At 46.7% G+C, this 17,040-nt stretch overlaps 4 protein-coding genes across 5 annotated transcripts in view; 2 read left to right on the top strand and 2 right to left on the bottom strand.

Annotated features, from left to right (window-relative positions):
- The window catches only part of LOC127749069 (uncharacterized), a gene marked incomplete in the record, with an annotated part of 26,632 nt that extends 25,152 nt beyond the window's left edge, over positions 1-1,480 (top strand). The window contains 1 exon segment of the mRNA XM_052265668.1: positions 913-1,480. Within this exon segment, the coding sequence (XP_052121628.1) occupies positions 913-963 (51 nt within the window).
- A 183-nt stretch (positions 1,481-1,663) lies between these two features.
- Positions 1,664-6,793, bottom strand: LOC113205333 (uncharacterized). 2 transcript variants are annotated; one of them, XM_026420915.2, is made up of 10 exons: positions 6,592-6,793; positions 5,817-5,980; positions 5,521-5,674; positions 5,299-5,446; positions 4,517-4,959; positions 4,297-4,434; positions 4,063-4,212; positions 3,815-3,923; positions 3,532-3,735; positions 1,664-3,380 (listed from the first exon to the last, which is right to left on the bottom strand). In XM_026420915.2, the coding sequence occupies exons 1-9, from the start codon at positions 6,659-6,661 to the stop codon at positions 3,558-3,560; spliced, it is 1,554 nt and encodes a 517-aa protein (XP_026276700.1). In that variant the 5' UTR covers positions 6,662-6,793; the 3' UTR covers positions 1,664-3,380; positions 3,532-3,557. The 2 variants fall into 2 exon arrangements, with proteins under 2 accessions (XP_026276700.1, XP_026276701.1); XM_026420916.2 differs by having other exon boundaries at positions 5,817-5,977.
- A 138-nt stretch (positions 6,794-6,931) lies between these two features.
- On the top strand, positions 6,932-10,810 carry LOC113205334 (uncharacterized). The gene is made up of 12 exons (XM_026420917.2): positions 6,932-7,350; positions 7,429-7,639; positions 7,706-7,841; positions 7,927-8,147; positions 8,230-8,290; positions 8,368-8,496; positions 8,582-8,751; positions 8,901-9,078; positions 9,155-9,237; positions 9,325-9,391; positions 9,477-9,501; positions 9,586-10,810. The coding sequence occupies exons 1-12, from the start codon at positions 7,314-7,316 to the stop codon at positions 9,618-9,620; spliced, it is 1,353 nt and encodes a 450-aa protein (XP_026276702.1). The 5' UTR covers positions 6,932-7,313; the 3' UTR covers positions 9,621-10,810.
- Positions 10,811-10,867: 57 nt separating this feature from the next.
- On the bottom strand, positions 10,868-16,999 carry LOC113205375 (uncharacterized). Its single transcript, XM_052265666.1, has 5 exons — positions 16,837-16,999; positions 13,684-14,057; positions 12,715-13,497; positions 11,707-11,976; positions 10,868-11,522 (listed from the first exon to the last, which is right to left on the bottom strand). Exons 2-5 carry the CDS (start codon positions 13,981-13,983, stop codon positions 11,361-11,363), a joined length of 1,515 nt encoding a protein of 504 aa, XP_052121626.1. The 5' UTR covers positions 13,984-14,057; positions 16,837-16,999; the 3' UTR covers positions 10,868-11,360.
- Positions 17,000-17,040: the final 41 nt, after the last annotated feature.

The raw sequence follows: 17,040 nt of genomic DNA, 5'->3' as shown, positions 1-17,040 counted from the left end.
AAAAAAAAAAATCAGAAAAACGTAAAATAAAAAACCAACTGAAACAATGGCAAACTTTAACCCACTTCGCTCAGCTACCCCGTGCACATTGACTACGCACGGGCCCCTAGTATAAAAGTAGCAGCAGGGAATTGGGGTGCGAAAGCAATGCATACGCACTTTCCGATAGGTCCTCGTGGTTGAACCAGGACGAGGAAGTGCGACCAGCCGAATGTCGTGGTCGCCTTGCTCAGAGCCTCAGTGCGGCACAGCCAGAGGCACGGGGCGTGCCGAGGCGACCGCATCCCCGGCAAGCAGGTCGACACCGCGGGGAGAAAGAAGGCTTGGTAGGGCGTGGCGGAGCGTGGCAGGGCGTGGCAGGGCGTGGCAGAGCGTGGCGGAGCAAGCCGCGCTGCAAAGAGGCTCATCTGAGGCAGGGACACGGGAGCGCCCGCCTCTTTCATACCTCCCGCTCCGGCTCAGTGATAGGCATTATTAAAAAGCGATACCACCACGCCACGCCACGCCACGCCAGCTCTTTGTCGAGACCCTGCCGGAGTTCTGGACGCTGGGCTGGACACAGGCTGCTCGTGCGCTGCGCACCCGCCAAAACGGTTGGCATTAACGCGTTCAGTGCAGAGTATTTTTTTTTGGAGGGGGGGAGGCGTTAAGCTCTTAATGTTTTAGAAACGGCTCTGACGATCCAGTTAAAGGGAGGACCCAGAAGCCCTGCGGATAAAGAGAAATCGGGGTAAGGAGGGGGGGCACCTCCGCGGCGCCACTGTGGCGCCAAGCTCACGCGGCCACAAATTTCCATAAGAACGCCCCGCCCGGCCCCGCCGCCCTGCGCCGTGCCTCGCTGCCTCCTAGCCCGAACTCTGCCGAGGCGGGGGAAGTGACGCCAAGTAAGTGATCCCTGTGTGTCTGTTTCAGATGGAGCGGGGCGAGAGCCTGCTGTGGCCGCGCTTCGCGGATCGCAGGTGAAGTCGCCCGGCGGGCGCGGGAGGGCGCGCGCTGAGGGCCGCCCTGTAGGCCCCGCGCTAAAGCTGCGACACTCCTTCTTGCCATGCCACGCCTCGCCACGCTACGCACCCGCATCGCACAGCACAGCCCGTTTCCACTGTCCCCGCAGCCCACAGCTGCCCTATTCGGCAATCTAACTATCATTATTATTTTCAAAAGAGGGGGGGAAAGAGTTGGAGATTGATTCAAAGGTGGTTCAGAAAGAAACACCAGACTAAGAAGAGGGGCGTTTATTTCCCGTTTCGTCATTTATTTTCTCTTAGTTTTTAGCAGCGATGAGCAGGAGACGTCGCGTGGCTGGCAGGCCAGGCCCCCGCGGCGCGCAATGTGGGGCCAAACGTTGGGTGGTCCCTTGTTGGGTGATCCGTGCCAGAGGCTCGAGTCCCGCACCTGGCAATATTTTACTTCCCCTTTGATGTATAGAATAATATATACTTGTTATGCAAAATAAACCGATGAAAGACAGAGGAGAGAGAAAGTCTGGTTGCCTGGTCATTAGCTACCCTGGTGAGAGAAATCACCCAATGACTCTCTGCCTCTAAATCACAACCATTACATCCATAACAGAAAGAAAGCTACAGTGTCTCACTTGTGTTCATGTGGTAGCAATGGTAGCAGTTAAAACTGTTGCTAGTTTTGCAGGAGAATGAAGAAATATTAATGATTTTATTACATTGTTTTATTTCAATCATATTGAAATCCGATAGGATTTAATAAGGTCTATGACACAGAGCTCTGCTGACTGATTAAGATTGTTATGTACACTATAGTAAAAAAGGTATATGGTTTATCACAGCCAACAACAAAGAGGGGAAAAAAATTAAAAAAATGGAATACAGCATGTTCTTAATTTGGGCCAATTAAATAAAATAGAATACAGCCATTACAAAAATTTGGATGCAGACACATTAAAAACTTGCTTTTCACAACACACACACATTACCATCTAACGAGTTAACTTTTAAAGAGCAGTCCATTATTTGCATAACTAGTAAGTTCTTTTAGTTTAAAATTTAGAAATAAAATTGTTCCTCTTGCTTGTCTACCTCTACTCCTTGCCAAAATTTTAATTGGTTCCACAAAATTATGACTTTATACAATGAGATTATTGGACAAAAGCTATGTACAAAAGGTAAAATCAGCTCATAGTTGTGGTAAATCAGAATATGTATCAATATTTACACAAGAAAACGCATAATCAAACATCACATACATTGTGGTGTGGGCAGAGCAAAGAACAATCTCCTCCTCATAAAAAGAGGGGGAAAAGATGTCCTGAAGCATCTACTTTGCAGGATAAATGTGCATTTTGTTACACCTTACAATGTAAATCACTAAAAATTCTGCTTAGACAATCTTGAAAGAAAAGTTAGTACATCACTTCCCTAGCTGTATCGCAAAAGCATTGAAAAGAAAAGCCAGCGCAATGAGAAAATAATTCAAGTATTAGGTGGTTGACAAATATCTTATCACAGTATGCACTTAAATTACATAAGGCCCTTTTTTTCAAAATCTCACTTGCCTATTAAAGGGCCGCCCTCAGAGTTCGAAAAGCTCCACTTAGCTGCTATCATGATGGGACATGGGGTTTGTCCGAAAACCAGGATTAGCATAATTCTTGCTCTGAAATGCTCAGGGCCCCTTGAACCCCTTAAATTGGCCGCAATTTTCAACTATACATGCAATCCATTGCAAATCACCCCAAGTGCACATAATTCCCTAGTTCATTTTGAGAACAACCACAGCTAAAGAGGGGTAAATAGTCTATAAATAGGGCCTGAAGCAACAAATAACTACCCACAAAAAAAGCAAAACAAGACAAACTGTCATTTACAAAGTGCAATGACGCGCAGGGGTATCCATACATTTGACCCCAGATAAACAAATCCAATGGTTTCATCAACAATTATAAGAAACATAGGGCAATAGTGACTCCATTATTATTTCCTTTTGCATAAATAGTGAGATGATATAAAAGATTTAAGCAAAGAAACATTTTCACCAAACTCATGAAAAAAAAACTAAAAAGTAACATTTTCAGATTCTGATTCATATGATACATTCAAATAAAATGTTTCAGAAACTGAAAGAAATATATTAAACCTCCTCAATGCATCAATATAAGTTGGCAAAAAGATATTCAATCATTAATTCCAATGTCAAAGCAAGTCTGAGACATGTACAAAATCATGATTTCCCCGTCTCACTCTCAATTCTTTGGAAGGCAAATGTTTGATGAGTTTTAAGAGTGGAGTTATAAGGTGAAATACATAAAAGAAGTCAATTAACTTTATCACATAGGTACAGTAACCATAATGGGAACTGTTGGATTGGAGACAAGTCCTCAATAGCCCTCGTATGGATGTGTGGTATGTGCCCTGCAATTAAGACGGATAATTAATTATTCACATGTGCAATATACCCCCAAAAATAATTAGGTAAAAGGTGGAGAAACACTGATCAAATATTATGAATAACTTATTGTGGAACAAAATTAAAAGCTTTTTTGAAGCCGTACCCAATACATACCTGCCTGGCCCCGAGGGCTGCCTGGGTCACTGCATACTACCGTATTTCCGGCTGGGAGACCAAACATTGCCCTCACCATCAACTCCAAAGTCACGGTTAAATGAGTTTACAACAGATTCCCTCAAACGTTCTCTAAATGTTTTGTACTCCATGTCTTGATCATACCCTTGACCAAAGTCAAAATCTGCAACCTCTACAGTAAACCTGTTAAATGAAAAATTGGTCATGTGAGTACAGTAAACAAATAAAATTCTCTGCACATACTCCATTCCAAAAAGCCAACCTCTTTTTTCTTTGGACATAGTAAGCCACACCAAATACAATCATGATGACAGCCAATAAAGTGCACCCAACCGGTACCACAATGACAGACAGCTGAGCATGTTTTTGAACTGTAACATGTTATAAGAGTTTTGATCAATGACTAGGCTGGTGGATATGGTACCAAGTCCCTTAGTTAATTAGAAATAAGATGAGTTGCAAACTTGAAAAAATAAAGAAAATGGTATCAACATTTATTCAATACTTTACCTTTGTAAAACATCACGCTCACTGGATAAACCACCTTTGACACGTCATTACTGACAATGACAATGACAGTGTAATTGACATAAGAGAAAAACCTAGATACGTTAAACTGACAAGTTTCAAAGATTTCTTCATGCATACAGGTCTCATTGCCTGAAATACAAAACCATGAAATAAAATTAAAAAGGGGGAACAGAAAAAAATAAATTTAGGCCAGAACAATAATTATCAACAGACCAGTGACATTGTAGTTGGCAGGTGCTTTGTAATTACAAGCACTAAAATTTCCTGACCCGCTACACAATACTTGCAAGTCCAACAACTGATCCTGCTGCAGCCAATTTGTGCCTTTGACAGATATGTTGTGAATAGGGGCTGTAATAAAGAAATAGTTTAAGTACTTCTATTTTCAATAGATACAATTCTTAACTAATCAGTGAAATCAAATGCAACTCACATTTCACATTCATGCGTCGATGAAAATATCCATAAGTTTTGTTTCCGTCTGGTGGGATTATTGAAGAATTCAGGCACTTGTACGGGGCATTTAGATCGTAAAAGTTTTGAAGAATTTTTCTTTGCTGCATGGTTAGGGCAGATTGATTTGACTTCAAAAGAATTCCACTGACATTAGGTTTAAGAGTTGTGGTTGTGGATGATGTCGTAGCTGGGCTGGTGCTTGTGGGTTGAGTAGAAGGTGTGGGTGGGGCCACAGTTGTGGTTGTGGTTGTAGTTGTAGTAGTGGAAGTAGTAGTGGTGGGTGCAGGTGTGGTTGTTGGGATGATTGGATCAAAAGAAACCACAACTAGGGCTTCAACATTATGATTGTAACCCACAGTTCCATAAGTGTAGTTGAAAGTCAGATCTTCTGAGACCCCATAGAAGGTGCAGTCTACAAACCTGGAATTGAAGCAGAAACATACAATAAGATGGGTCTGACTAAACTAAAAAATAGAATAGAACTAGTCAAGTCAAGGAGAACCTAAGGTCAAGAAGCATTTGAAATGCATGTAAATTGAATTTTCAATATATCAGTAGTCAAAAAAATCTCAACCAAGAATTGATCTTGTCATTTGTTTATGGCTTGCTTGCAATCACTTGGTTCTCTATCCTTGTAGAGAGTTACAGCTAGATGACTCTTTTACTCATGTATACAATATGTTTTGTGTAGGTGTTTTAAAGTATCATCTGCTAAAAATGAGATAGCTAAACATAATGAAGTTCTAGGTAGGAACTTACCAAAACGCCATAACCTCAGTGGCATTCTTTAATAGATTATCATCTGCCTCTGAAAGCACAATTTTATGTTCAACTTCAGTAGCATTGGATATAAAGTTTGACTTCTGCGAATGATCCTGAATTAAATCCATTCTTCCATTGAGCAAAGCTGAAAAGTGAACATAAATGTATAGAACCAAAAGTACTATTTTAAAACAAAGGATGGGTAAGTTGACTACAAACCTGTGATATTAAAGGAAGTTCGTTTGCTGCAGATGTCAACCCACAGAATAACCCGAAACTTATCAATATTGACTTGAACCTCATATTCACCAGGGTAGTAATTTTTAGCTGGATACGTAACATTCCATGTTGAACTTGTATGGGTAGATTCGTCCTAAAGCAAAAAATGACAGAATATAAATTCCAATTTGTTTTGTTTTTTAAATGGAATAAAGTAGGAAGTTTAGGTGTTTGCTTATACAATTTGGTGCACGACATCTGTATGTCACAAGAACCTGCAACTAGGCACATCTTACCATCCATTCGTGAGATTCTAGTGTATTGTCTTTCCAATAATAGCGGAAACTTCCTTCAGGGCGGCTCCCATCAGAGCAAAGTAATTCTGCCTGGAAAGAGATTGAGCCTCCTTGCACAATTGGGCCATTGTCAGTGATCCAGACAACATAGTCACAGCCCTCTGCTGAAAGAAAGAAGGACCAATGAGGCCATAATTGATGGTGCAAGAAGAGACCTGGGGTGCTCCCACAACACATAAATTGTGGATCGCTCATCGCCAATGATTGACCCTTAATTGACTCAAATCAAATTTATCTGAGGATGAAATCTCTCTCATAGTATGTCATAGAGTGTTTTCTAGTTATTAGGTTCATGCTGGAGTTCTAAAAATTCAGCAGTTCCTGCAAAGAACTAACTTAAATGATTTTTCTGAGCGATTGGCAAAGACCAAGAATTTCTTGTAGACTCATGAGCTCATATGCCGAAATTTAACTTAGCAACCATAGTTTGTTTTTAAATTAATGTGTGCTTACTTGAGCACTAAAAAACGCATACAGTGTAAATTCAACCATGTTAAGCAACAGATGATAAAACAAGGCTTGAAGGAATAAGGACACCTAACCCACAATACTGTGACAAAATGACAAGCCAGGCCTCAAGAAGTATCTGACAGATTATGCAATAAATAGGCATACAACATGCAATTCAACAAAAGAAAATAGTTAAAATTTGGGTAGAATTCAGAAAAGAATTTGCGCATTTCTTAGAACAATGCTAGTTGATGGGACTACTTACCGACGCAAATTAAAATTAATATGACTGCATATAAAAGTAAGGATAACTTAGAGGCAATCATGACAACCATGCTGGTTAAATGACTTAACGCATTTCAAATTAAAAGTAAAATAGCAAGGCCTAAATTGAATGAAATACTTTAAAAATTCTCAGACATTCCACCCTATCATAAAACAACATAAACAAGAAGAATCAACCACAACATAAACACACTGTATCTCAAAGGCTGTGATGGGGATTGTTGGTTGGATAGACAGGAGATATAGGATCAAGTGAATATTTTTAAAATACAACTTTTTAAGTGCAGAACTCGAGCTGTTTCTTATCATTCATTTTCTCCGATGTTACCATCAAGAGAGCTGTCACTTTGCCAAACTTGCTGTTCATCTGAAAACCAATGAATATGTGTTAGTTCAAAGTCTCCCACTTGCCTCACTGAGTTCAGTGTTGTTTCCTGTCTGCTAGTTGACATTAGAAGTGGAAGACCAACAACAAGGATCTGGGTTTTGACTTTCAGCAAATTTTAAGCAAAAATGTGAATGTAGTAACAGTTTGGTGCTCGTGGGAGCTTCGACTCTCCTAGTGCTTTTTGTTAAATTGTATCGTTTTACAATGCAATCGATTTGGCATAATCTTCCATGCAATTACAAATAATAACAAAAATATCATAAATATTGCTGCTTTGAGCCACTTTTCTCTTTAAAAGCTTGTATTATTTTAAAATGTCTGTAAGTGACCCTTTAATTAAAGATCTGAAAGGTCAGTTAGTTCAACTTCTCTTCTTCAATTGTTAAAACTCTCATCTGAACTGTTCAGAATACCCTTTTCTTTTACCAGGACATCTCCGCACTTTAATCGAGCAGCATTTTAGTCCAGATGAAGGAAAAAAGTCTCCAGTGACTGACGAGAGTGATATTTTGGTTAAATTTTGTGAGTCTCTTGAGAGCGTTCTCTCAAAAGGTCTTAAGCCACAGTTGACTCCTCTTGGATTTGGAAAAGAAGGAGATGTTTGGACTTGGATGTCATTCTTTGGAGATCAACGCAAAGGGTGAGTTCTTTTTCTTATATTTTAATACTTGTAAGTTCATTATTCACATGTTATTTTTCTTTTTAGAGCTACATTTGGTTACGAATATGCTGTTAGCTCAGTTAAGAAAGATTCCAAAGTCTCCACCAATGTTGGGAGAATGCGCCTGCTTATAAGAACTTGTCTCTCTCATCATTGCCTTTTCAAACCAATTGAAATGATTGTATGTATATTGTCCATTTGTTCTTGTACTTATCTAGTTGATGCAAGCCCCTCATTAAAGACTTTATTATGTGTCTACGTTTTAGGTGGGCAATCCACAGCTGGCCTCAAGATGGTATCACAGTGGTAATTCTATTGTTGCTCATGAAATACTGGGGGAGATATTACTATCAGTGATGCACCAGGTTGGACAGTTAGTTTTTCACTTAGACATCACAAATTCATTTTTCCTCGATGAAAGCTGGCTCATTCCACCACGTCTAAAGTTTGAATTTGTTCCCAGTAAAGAACTTGGAATATGTGTGGTGTAAGTATATATTGATAATTCAATCTCTTCCTTCTTATGATTCATTGTTGACAAATGTTATCATCATAATTTCTGTCTGAAGGTTTGTACGAGGGAAGGGTTTAATTGTTGGCTTGAGGGAACATGGAGTAGCTGCTGAAAATGTAAGTATACTTTTGTATCATATTATTTTCAAAGCATATCTTCTTGATTGATTTCTTTTTAACTATTTGTCCTCCAGGAATCCATTGTAATTGGCGATGTGCTTGAAGAATTGAATGGCAATGTTGTTTCGGGAACTATGAAAGGACGGCTCTCCTCTGCTTTGCGCCGTAATGTTGGACAGCCTACAGTACTCAGCATTATAAAGGTACTCAGATGTCCATTAGGGCCTCCATGTTTTCTCCTTTTTTTGTTTCTCTACTGTCTCTAATTTTGATAAATTTCAATTTCAGTCTAACTACAACACAGGAAAGCCCTATCCTCCTTTACAATTTCTGAGAAAAATCGCAAATGTTGATCCATCAGAATTGGAAAGGTTGCAATTCTCAACGTCTGTTAACTCTGAAGCAAAGAGCCCTTATGTAAAGAAGGCCACAAATGATTCTTATCTAGTCACAAAGGGGTAATATCTCTTAACATTTTTTGGCAAATACAACTTCTTTAAAATCATATACTTGTTTGTGCGTCAACTCTTAACACAGTATTTGTGTTATTTCTGCATGATTTGTGTTTCCTACTGAAAACTCACAATGATTTGCATTAATTATTTAGGACTGGGTATCCTGTCATGTATGTTGGATCTGTGCCAGTGGGTGCAAAAGGTGATTTTAGTCTTGTGGAGACTGCTGTTGAAAACATATTTAAAGCAAATGAGAAACCTACACACCAACCGGTGCTGCTGGAATGCCAAGAAATGAATGTTCGTGTTGCAAGTCAAGACACGGGAAAGGTAACATAATCATTGACTGAGCCTTCACTGAGTTCGAGGTACTTTGTACTTAGTTTGGTTAAATTTTTTCATACAGACCTTAATGCGTCATACCTTCATGCAAATTTCTTCCTGTGGTAGCAGTTATGAAAGAGAGGGTTACTTTGGTTACATTGCAGGGTATGTATTTCACGATAAACCATACGTTTTTTATTAAAATTATATCACTTTACCACAAAAATAATTGCTACTTCCTTTAAATTCCAGTGATGAAAGCTGCAATGTGGCTAAAGATTTTACTTGTCATGTGTTTTATTGGAAGGACGATGAGCGGGTAAAGTGTCATTTCCTCATGCTATTGTTTTGCATGCTTTACTTTGATTTTAATAATGTTAATAAATGTTTCATTTGTGTTGCAGATCAATGTAATCCTTAACAGTATTGGTGAGTTTTTATCTCGCTATGTCTTTCTAATATTTTCAATCCACAACAGGCACTGACTAATTAATACTAATTTTTCATTTGCAGCTCAGGGCTTTCAACGGACTCATTATGTTGTCTAGTTACATTGATTAAACTAGTAAGTTTGTGGTGTATATGCCAGGTAGAACACGTTGTCAAAATAATGTCAAAATGACCTCATTTTGACACTCATCGTCAAAATTTACTGCAGCTAGGTAGCCATAATGAGCTCATTTTGACCTCAAATGAGGATCATTGACGAGTTTTTGACGATTGTGTTCTACCTGGGATTTCTGAAGAGGCTAGAAATATGCTTTGCAATTTTTATTATCATTCCTGTGTGATATTGATTTGGATATGTCTTTTTACTATTGTGATATTTTGTAGTGTTTTAAAAACTAAGTATATTGCTGTTTTTTTGTTGTTTTTTTTTTATTTTGTTTGTTTCATGTTGATATTTGTGGTCATGGTAGCACAATTTTTTTTCATTTTAAGATTGCATTATTATTACATCAAACAAAAGCTTCTGTACAAAAGTTAAATTTGAAAATTTAGTCTTCCTCTCTATACATGTTACCAAATGTTTCCGTGTGGGATCATTTTTTATAGTTGTTAGATCTAATTTGTACTCAAGCATTATTTGTATTTCTGTGTAAGATATTTTGCTCACATATTGTGATTCATTTTGAAATGGTAACCACCATTTGGTAAGATTACTGTATGTCAAATTGTAAAACTTCTTTGAAGATTCTTTACCACTATTGCTAATTTTGATTGAGAACATTTTTGTGTGCATAGCATACTAGTCCAAAATCCACTCAGTGGAGGGGGATCTCTCCACCGCGCCACAATCATATCCTCTCACCATATCTTATATCAACAATTCCAATGCTCTAAGTATCCAAGTTACGAATCAATGTTAAATCCTCAAATGTGTGTTTTTGGTATGCTGTCCCACATAGTTCAAATTCCGTGTTGTGAATTATCAATCCAAATGGCATTTGGTTTCTTGCTCGACCTCATCAGTATCTACTCGATCTCTTAAGTTGTGTTTACATAGTTCTGACAGACGTTTTCGTCGATTTTGTATTTTATGAGTACTGGTAGCACAATCTTACAGCTTTGGATTTTATTTTGAAAGCTTATCACAGCTCAACAATTACACTGTATCTAATTATTACAATAATGTCAAAATATTTTCATGTCCTGTTCTGTGAAAGGCAGCCTACACTGCTAGTCACATAAATACTTTATTTGTGTGGCACTGATTAAAACCAAAATGGATTGAAAATACTAATTTCTTATCCAGGTCTTTTGTCACACTAACTTATAAATGTTGCTAAAACACTTTAGAAGGCATGTCAGCTTGTTTTTATTCATTTTTTAAAATTGGATTGTACAGTCATGGAAGGAATGAATGAAGATTATGAGAATATAGACCCACTATGAAATCAAGATGATAACACTTCTTTGTTCTTTGGTTTTATAGTTTAGAAGAAAAAGTTCTTAGTGGGCCTTTGGTTTTGCCTGAAACAAGACCCATCAATTGTAGTTAAATATTCAACATCTGATATGCGAAGAGACTAGATGAACTTATATAAATATAATACTCTAAAGGTATGTGCACATGTGCGCTTGTAGCCTCTTGGGCACGCAAAGTCTTTCGTTCACCCACATGGCGTGGTCCACCCATCAGACGTTCCCCGGGCGCTGCTAGTGCCTGCGGATGATGCGGACGCGTTTCCGACCCGCATCGGGACTGGATTCACCGTCGCTAAAGTCGAAGGAGAGCGAAGGCGTGGACACGGAGGGGCGCCGTCGTGGCGATGCGCTTCCGCTTCCTAGGGATCCTCCACGCTCTCCCAGACCTCCAGGTGGGCGCCCTGGCGGCCCTGGCGGCCCTGCCCCAGGCCCCCCATTGCTGCTTGGTGCTGGAGAGCCGCGACAGGCGGCCGGCGCTGCGGGGAAGGAGCTGCGTCGGGATAGCGGCGGCGGCCGAGCCCCTGGAAGCACAAGAGCGTCATTGCCTGCCCGCTGTCGGCGGAGAGCTACTAGGGGCCGGGGGGTGGTGCCTGGAGCCCGAGAGGCCTAGGGACGTCTAGGACACGACACAACCAGAGGGTGCGGCTCACTCTACTCATCCGGGTCATGCTGCCATGCTGAATGAAAGACTGAATGGGGACTCACTTCGAGAAAGACGGAGTTGGTGGAGTTGGCCTTACCGATGAGCGGCCCCACCGCCGCCTGGCCCTGCGCGTGGGCGAGGGACTCGCGGCGCTCGTGGCGGCTCACGGTGAGGTCCACGAGCGAGCACCGACGAGAGAGCTGCTGCTGTCCCCGGCGAGCCGCCCCCAGCGCGGCCGCACTTGCCGCCGCCCCGGCCCCCAGCGCCGCCCCCAGCGCCGCCCCCGCCCCCGCGGGAGCTGCGCCCTCGTCCAGCGGCGCGGCCTGGGCAGCCTGTTGGGAGAGCAAGAAAGACGTGAACCTCTGTCGGGTGAGTGGGCTGAAGTCCGGGGGAGTGGCGCATGCGGACATGCACGGCTCGAGAGGCTGAGCGGGGGCGGGAGGGGGTGGGGCTTGGCCGAGCGAGCCCCCGGCGTGGTAGGCCACCACCGGCCTTTCAGCGCGCGCCTGTTGAGCGCGTTGCCTACCCGACTCGCGCAAGGCGCCATAGCACCTCCCCTCCAGAGGGAATTTGGCTTGCTACGACCATGTAAAGCGACTATGATCGAAAAGCAGGAAGTGTCAGTAGAACGACACCGAAGTTATAGTTTTCTCACCTTCCCTTCGGCTCATCCTCACGCGGCCGTGGCCGTCCTCTCCTCTTCTTCCCCATCTACTTTCTACCCCTACCCCCGGCGGGACTGACAACACGAAAATGGACAGTGTTTAGGCGTCAGGAGAAATTCAGTGAGTCATTACATTTCAGTATCGTCCATACCCAACAGGCCTATTTACAATCACTACTCTAATAGAATTTATTTATAGTCACGCATGGGGTATGGACGAGTCTCTGTCCTAAAACAAAGTGCATTTAGTCTGGTTTCAATAATAAATATTATCTCAGCCTCTTATTTTGAAAACGGGGCGATATTAAGCCCCGCTGAAATGTGACTTATAAATATAAAAATTTAGGGGGCACAGGAAATACTAATGAGGGGCAGCAGGAGTTTGGCGCAACTGGAAGAATCTCACCTTGACCGCCAGATTCGTCCACCAGTCCCGGATAACTTCTCCGATGGCGAGAATGCCTGAAGCAACAAGGAGGGTGATGAAGAGGTAGCAGACCATCGTGGTCGTGGTGTCCGGGGCTCGCGTCCCACGCCGCTGGGGCCTCTGGGCTCCCGTCGGGGGTCCCCCGTGAGGGTCCTGGGGGAGGTGGGAGTGAGAATGCGCGTCGAAAACGGCGTAAGGGATGCCGTCCGGGCCGATGTGGTGGCTGTGGCCGTGGCCGTGTGCGTGGCCGTGGCCGACGACCGGCCTTTCGGTCACGAGGCGTTCCGCGTCGGCGTTCTGGCTCTGCTCGTCCTGGTGGTGGTGATGGTGGAAGTGGTCGTAGAAGTGGTGGTGCACGTGCGTGTGGCGCGCGCGAGCCTGGCCGGCCGCGTTGTCGTCGGGCTCGAAGAGGTTGTCCCAAATGTCGCGCACTTCGTCACGCTCGGGTTGGACGGGAGCAGAGATGGGAGCAGGAGCCTCGGTGGGAGCGGGCGGACTGCTGGTCGGTGTCGGGGGACTCGCTTCTTCTATGGCTCGCGCCGGTTGCGAGGCTCCAGCACGACCGTCACCGGGGGCCTCCGCGCGAGCCTCCCCGCCGGCCCCCTGGCCGCGCTGGCCACCACCACTTAGGCGACGGACGCCGAACGAGGTCGTGACGCTGAATCCCATGTGCATGCCGCCCGGGCCCGGCGGTCGCCTGTCGCCCATCGTGGACGTGAACAGGTAGGCTCGGTGGAAATCGTACAGAAGGCTGTCAGCGGCCTGTGGGCACGGACACACGGTCAGACACCCGGCCAAGCGCACGTTCAAGTGGTGTTTTCAATTGGGCGGGTGAGACCGACAATCTTTGGCCGACCCCATCTAAAACAGCTGTGGGCGGGCCAAAGTTTTAGTCCATCCATACCCGCCCAATCGAAAACACTAGGGTCGAGCACCCGGTCGGCTCACCTTGCAGTGCTCGTGCAGGCCGAGCAGCAGCAGCCCCGCGGGCGGGCACCCCCTCCGCGGCAGGCCGGCCGGGCAGCGGGGTGCGGCGGCGGCAAGGGGCGCGGCCGGCACCGGCCTACCTCCGCGACTGGCGATGACGGCCAGCCACGCGATGACGGCCAGGCTCGTCACCACGCCCAGCAGCACCTGGGCGATGTCCCACCAGCGCGGCAGGAAGCGCAGCGACGGCACCATGGACCGAGGCGGTTGCAGGGGCGGCGCGGGCGAGGGCAGGGCCACCATGGGCACTGAGGGCACCATGGGCCAGCGTGGGCGCCGCAGGCCATAGCCCTGCGACCCCTCCGACAGCCTGGCCGCTGCGGTGCCCGCGGTGCCTGCGGGCCGAGAGGACACAACTCACTGGCGGGCCGGCGGGGCGAGGTGACACCTCGCGGGCAGCCCGGCCCGGGCTGGCGGGGCTCTAACGAGCGTGCGGGGACCGAGGGAACGCAAAAGGTGGCGCGTCCGCCTGCGCTGCCCGCGTGGGCCTCGATCGATGTGTTATCAAGCTGCTGCCATCCGTCGCGGTACAAGTCGGCCCGGCTTGGCCCGGGGGAGGGGGAGGGGGAGGACGCGGCTCGCCCCCGGCGATGAGCTCCTCCTGGATAGGTCGTGCTGGAGGCCCCCGGTTGGTAAGCTTGCCGGTGAGCCGCCCCCTCAGCGAGACAAAGGGAGGGGGCCGGGGTCTAATTGGGAGCCACCCCGCGTTGAGAGGGGTGTTGAAACCACCTCTAGTACTCGGTGCTTTAATGACCTTCTCCTTCGCCGCTCCTTCCCCCTTTCCCTTGGCTCTCCATTCATTATTTTCCCCCCATTGCCCGAATCGCTTTTCATCACAATTTTGTCAATATGTAATGTTCCTCTGCGATCCTCGTCGCATTAGCATATCCCTCACAAAACGGTAATGTATCTATAGAGGAGGCCCTCAGCACGCAACCTGCTACGGGGGGTGGCGGCCCGACCTCAGTTGCCGATGCATCTCCGCGGGTCGGCTGCATTGATCCGCTCCCTGGACCCCCTTCCCCCCCCCTCCCCCCAAATGTCGCTTGCTCTCTCCCTGCGAATGCGTTTGCCGCTCGGTTGCCACGTCGAAGTGGAACGCCCCAAAAGGGACTGTCTGTGCATCTGTAGGAAGCGTTTCTGTGGGTGGTGGTGGCCGCTCCGCCCCTGCAGGCCATGGCAGCTGCGGTCGCTGTTGTTGACCCACATACCTTCCTGCCGAGCGCTGCAAGCGAGCCTGCAAGGTAATTGAGCAGAGCACACAGCTTCAGCCTTTGAAACCCAACCCCTACCCCCCTCCCTTAAATTCTTGATTCCCTCCCCTCTCTCCCTCTCTCTTGGGGGTGGTGCATGCCGGTGCATGCATACGGGGATGAACCGGCAGAGTGCTGTTGTAAGCGCGAGGCCTGCTCTCGACACGAACTCACGTCTCTCTGGCCCTGGCCTTGCACGGCAGAAAAGAAAAGAGAGGCCCACTACTCTGCACTGTGACTTGAGACATTCATGATACGTATTACTCTTTACACTCTATTGTATCATAAGCTTTTGACAATGTCCAAGTGCAACTTACGGCGGAAACGGATTGAAATAAACTGAACGGTACTCGAGGGGGCAATAACTCCGGGAATCATGTGTACACCTGTCTGGGAATCATCAGGAAAAGAATTGATCAAAATCAATAGAAATCGCTTAGAATAAGCGGGAAACTAGAGAAATAAGTACAAATCAGTCGAAATAAGCGTTTTATACCACTAAAACCCCCCGAAAAACCTATGTAACAATTATAAGCGGACGGGAATCACCGGGAATCAAGAATTTCGGGAATCATGTGTACACTTCAAAAGGGAGTTATTGCCCCCTCGACGGTACTCGAAGTCCTGCCAGAGTCGGTCCTGTCTACGACGTGATACCGTCGTAGCCTTGCTCCCCCTTGGGCCCTGTGGGCTTGTCTGTCGCCCACCCCCTTGCTGCCCAGGACGTGAGGGGCATCCCCCCCCCCCCTCAGGTCTAACGGCCTGTCGCAGGAGCCATAATACATTTACGAGTAAGTTTCATGGAGGATTAAATTTGGCAACCTCCCAGAGTGCTGCTCAACGCACTGGAGGTGGGGGTGGGGGAGGGGAGGCATCCCGACGTTATTGATTTGTCGGTCCGAGAGAGAAAGGGGGGGCCGGGGCACTTGTTCAATCCTCCCGCCACCCGCCGCCCACCCGCACGTAACAGGCCGAGAGAGTCGCGCAGCGGACCTTTTTGTCCGGGGCACTTGTCATATCGTGTTCTTCTCGAGTCCTCTTCTCCCCCCCCCTCTTCCAGAGGGGTCGCTACCACAGCGCCAGGCGCGCTCGCAGTGTTGCACCCCCAGGGGCGGCCGGCGGCCAGTGTGTGCAAACAAACACACTCGACCAGCCCTGGCGGTCTATTCGGGCCGAGCTGAGTACCCGCCACACCCTGCCACCACCACCGCCTCGACTCGCCCGCTCGCGCCCCACAACAGGCGCATTTTGCTACACCCGAAAGTTTTCCAAACTTACTTAGTGGGGCACAGAGGACGTAGGAACGTCCCTCTGCCGTTGCAAGAAAAAGGAAAAACAATCGCAAAATACTTCCATGCTTTGTGAAGAACTACGTAGCCGGAAGTGGGGGCGGTGCCGTTGCCGGGTGACTGACCGGCCGGGTCAGCTCACAGGTCAGGAGCCACCCCCTTGCCTCTTCACCGCCCCCGCTGCCGACCGTCACTGATTCATTGGATTATTTACCCTGCAGAAGAGCAACAAGTCATGGCCGCGCACTTCCTTTCCCTCCTTCGGGTGACGGCACCTATCACCTGCAGCACCAACGCTGTACTCTCTGCTTCCGCAAAGAGACATTGCGGCGGTGCGCTCAGCCTGTTGCCGAAGTGCATGATGCGGGCAAGCGGACCGCGACTCGCCGTTGATCCGACCCACCCTAAGGGTTAGCAGCCTCACCCGACCTCACCCCCCTCCCCTACCGCTTCTCCCGCCGGCCTGGACGGGGCGCGGGGTTTGGGGTTGAGGTAGGGGTTGAGGGGTAGTGGAACCCACATTACAGCAAAACAAATCCCTCTGCCATCGCCTTGGATGCTTTCTCGCTTACCTCTGGAGGTCGCCGATGAAGGTTGAGCCGGGGGGGCTGAGCTCGGAAGTATGGAGGTCGAGCTGAGGAATGTGTTGTTGGAGGGTGGGCGGCACCGCGGCGCGCAGCCTGGCCTGGCGCACGGCTGGGCGGGAGTGGCAGGACTACGCAGCTTGGCGCCGCCGCTACCCCGCCACGCGAGCCCCGCGCCACCCCGCCAGCCCC

Source organism: Frankliniella occidentalis, unplaced genomic scaffold, assembly GCF_000697945.3.
Source record: "Frankliniella occidentalis isolate FOCC.00 unplaced genomic scaffold, Focc_3.1 Scaffold29, whole genome shotgun sequence".
NCBI lineage: Eukaryota > Metazoa > Arthropoda > Insecta > Thysanoptera > Thripidae > Frankliniella > Frankliniella occidentalis.
This window is presented reverse-complemented; position numbering and strand designations above follow the sequence as displayed.

Coding starts and splice junctions, on each gene's coding strand:
- LOC113205333 (XM_026420915.2), bottom strand. CDS start 6,661: ATGGTTGTCATGATTGCCTCTAAGTTATCCTTACTTTTATATGCAGTC. Junction 5,447..5,520: donor AACTTCCTTTAATATCACAG/GTTTGTAGTCAA, acceptor TTCACTTTTCAG/CTTTGCTCAATGGAAGAATG. Junction 4,435..4,516: donor TCGACGCATGAATGTGAAAT/GTGAGTTGCATT, acceptor TCTTTATTACAG/CCCCTATTCACAACATATCT.
- LOC113205334 (XM_026420917.2), top strand. CDS start 7,314: ATGTCTGTAAGTGACCCTTTAATTAAAGATCTGAAAG. Junction 8,752..8,900: donor TCTTATCTAGTCACAAAGGG/GTAATATCTCTT, acceptor TTAATTATTTAG/GACTGGGTATCCTGTCATGT. Junction 9,238..9,324: donor TACTTTGGTTACATTGCAGG/GTATGTATTTCA, acceptor TTTAAATTCCAG/TGATGAAAGCTGCAATGTGG.
- LOC113205375 (XM_052265666.1), bottom strand. CDS start 13,983: ATGGTGCCCTCAGTGCCCATGGTGGCCCTGCCCTCGCCCGCGCCGCCC. Junction 11,977..12,714: donor GGACGAATCTGGCGGTCAAG/GTGAGATTCTTC, acceptor CTCTCCCAACAG/GCTGCCCAGGCCGCGCCGCT. Junction 11,523..11,706: donor CCAACTCCGTCTTTCTCGAA/GTGAGTCCCCAT, acceptor TTGTGCTTCCAG/GGGCTCGGCCGCCGCCGCTA.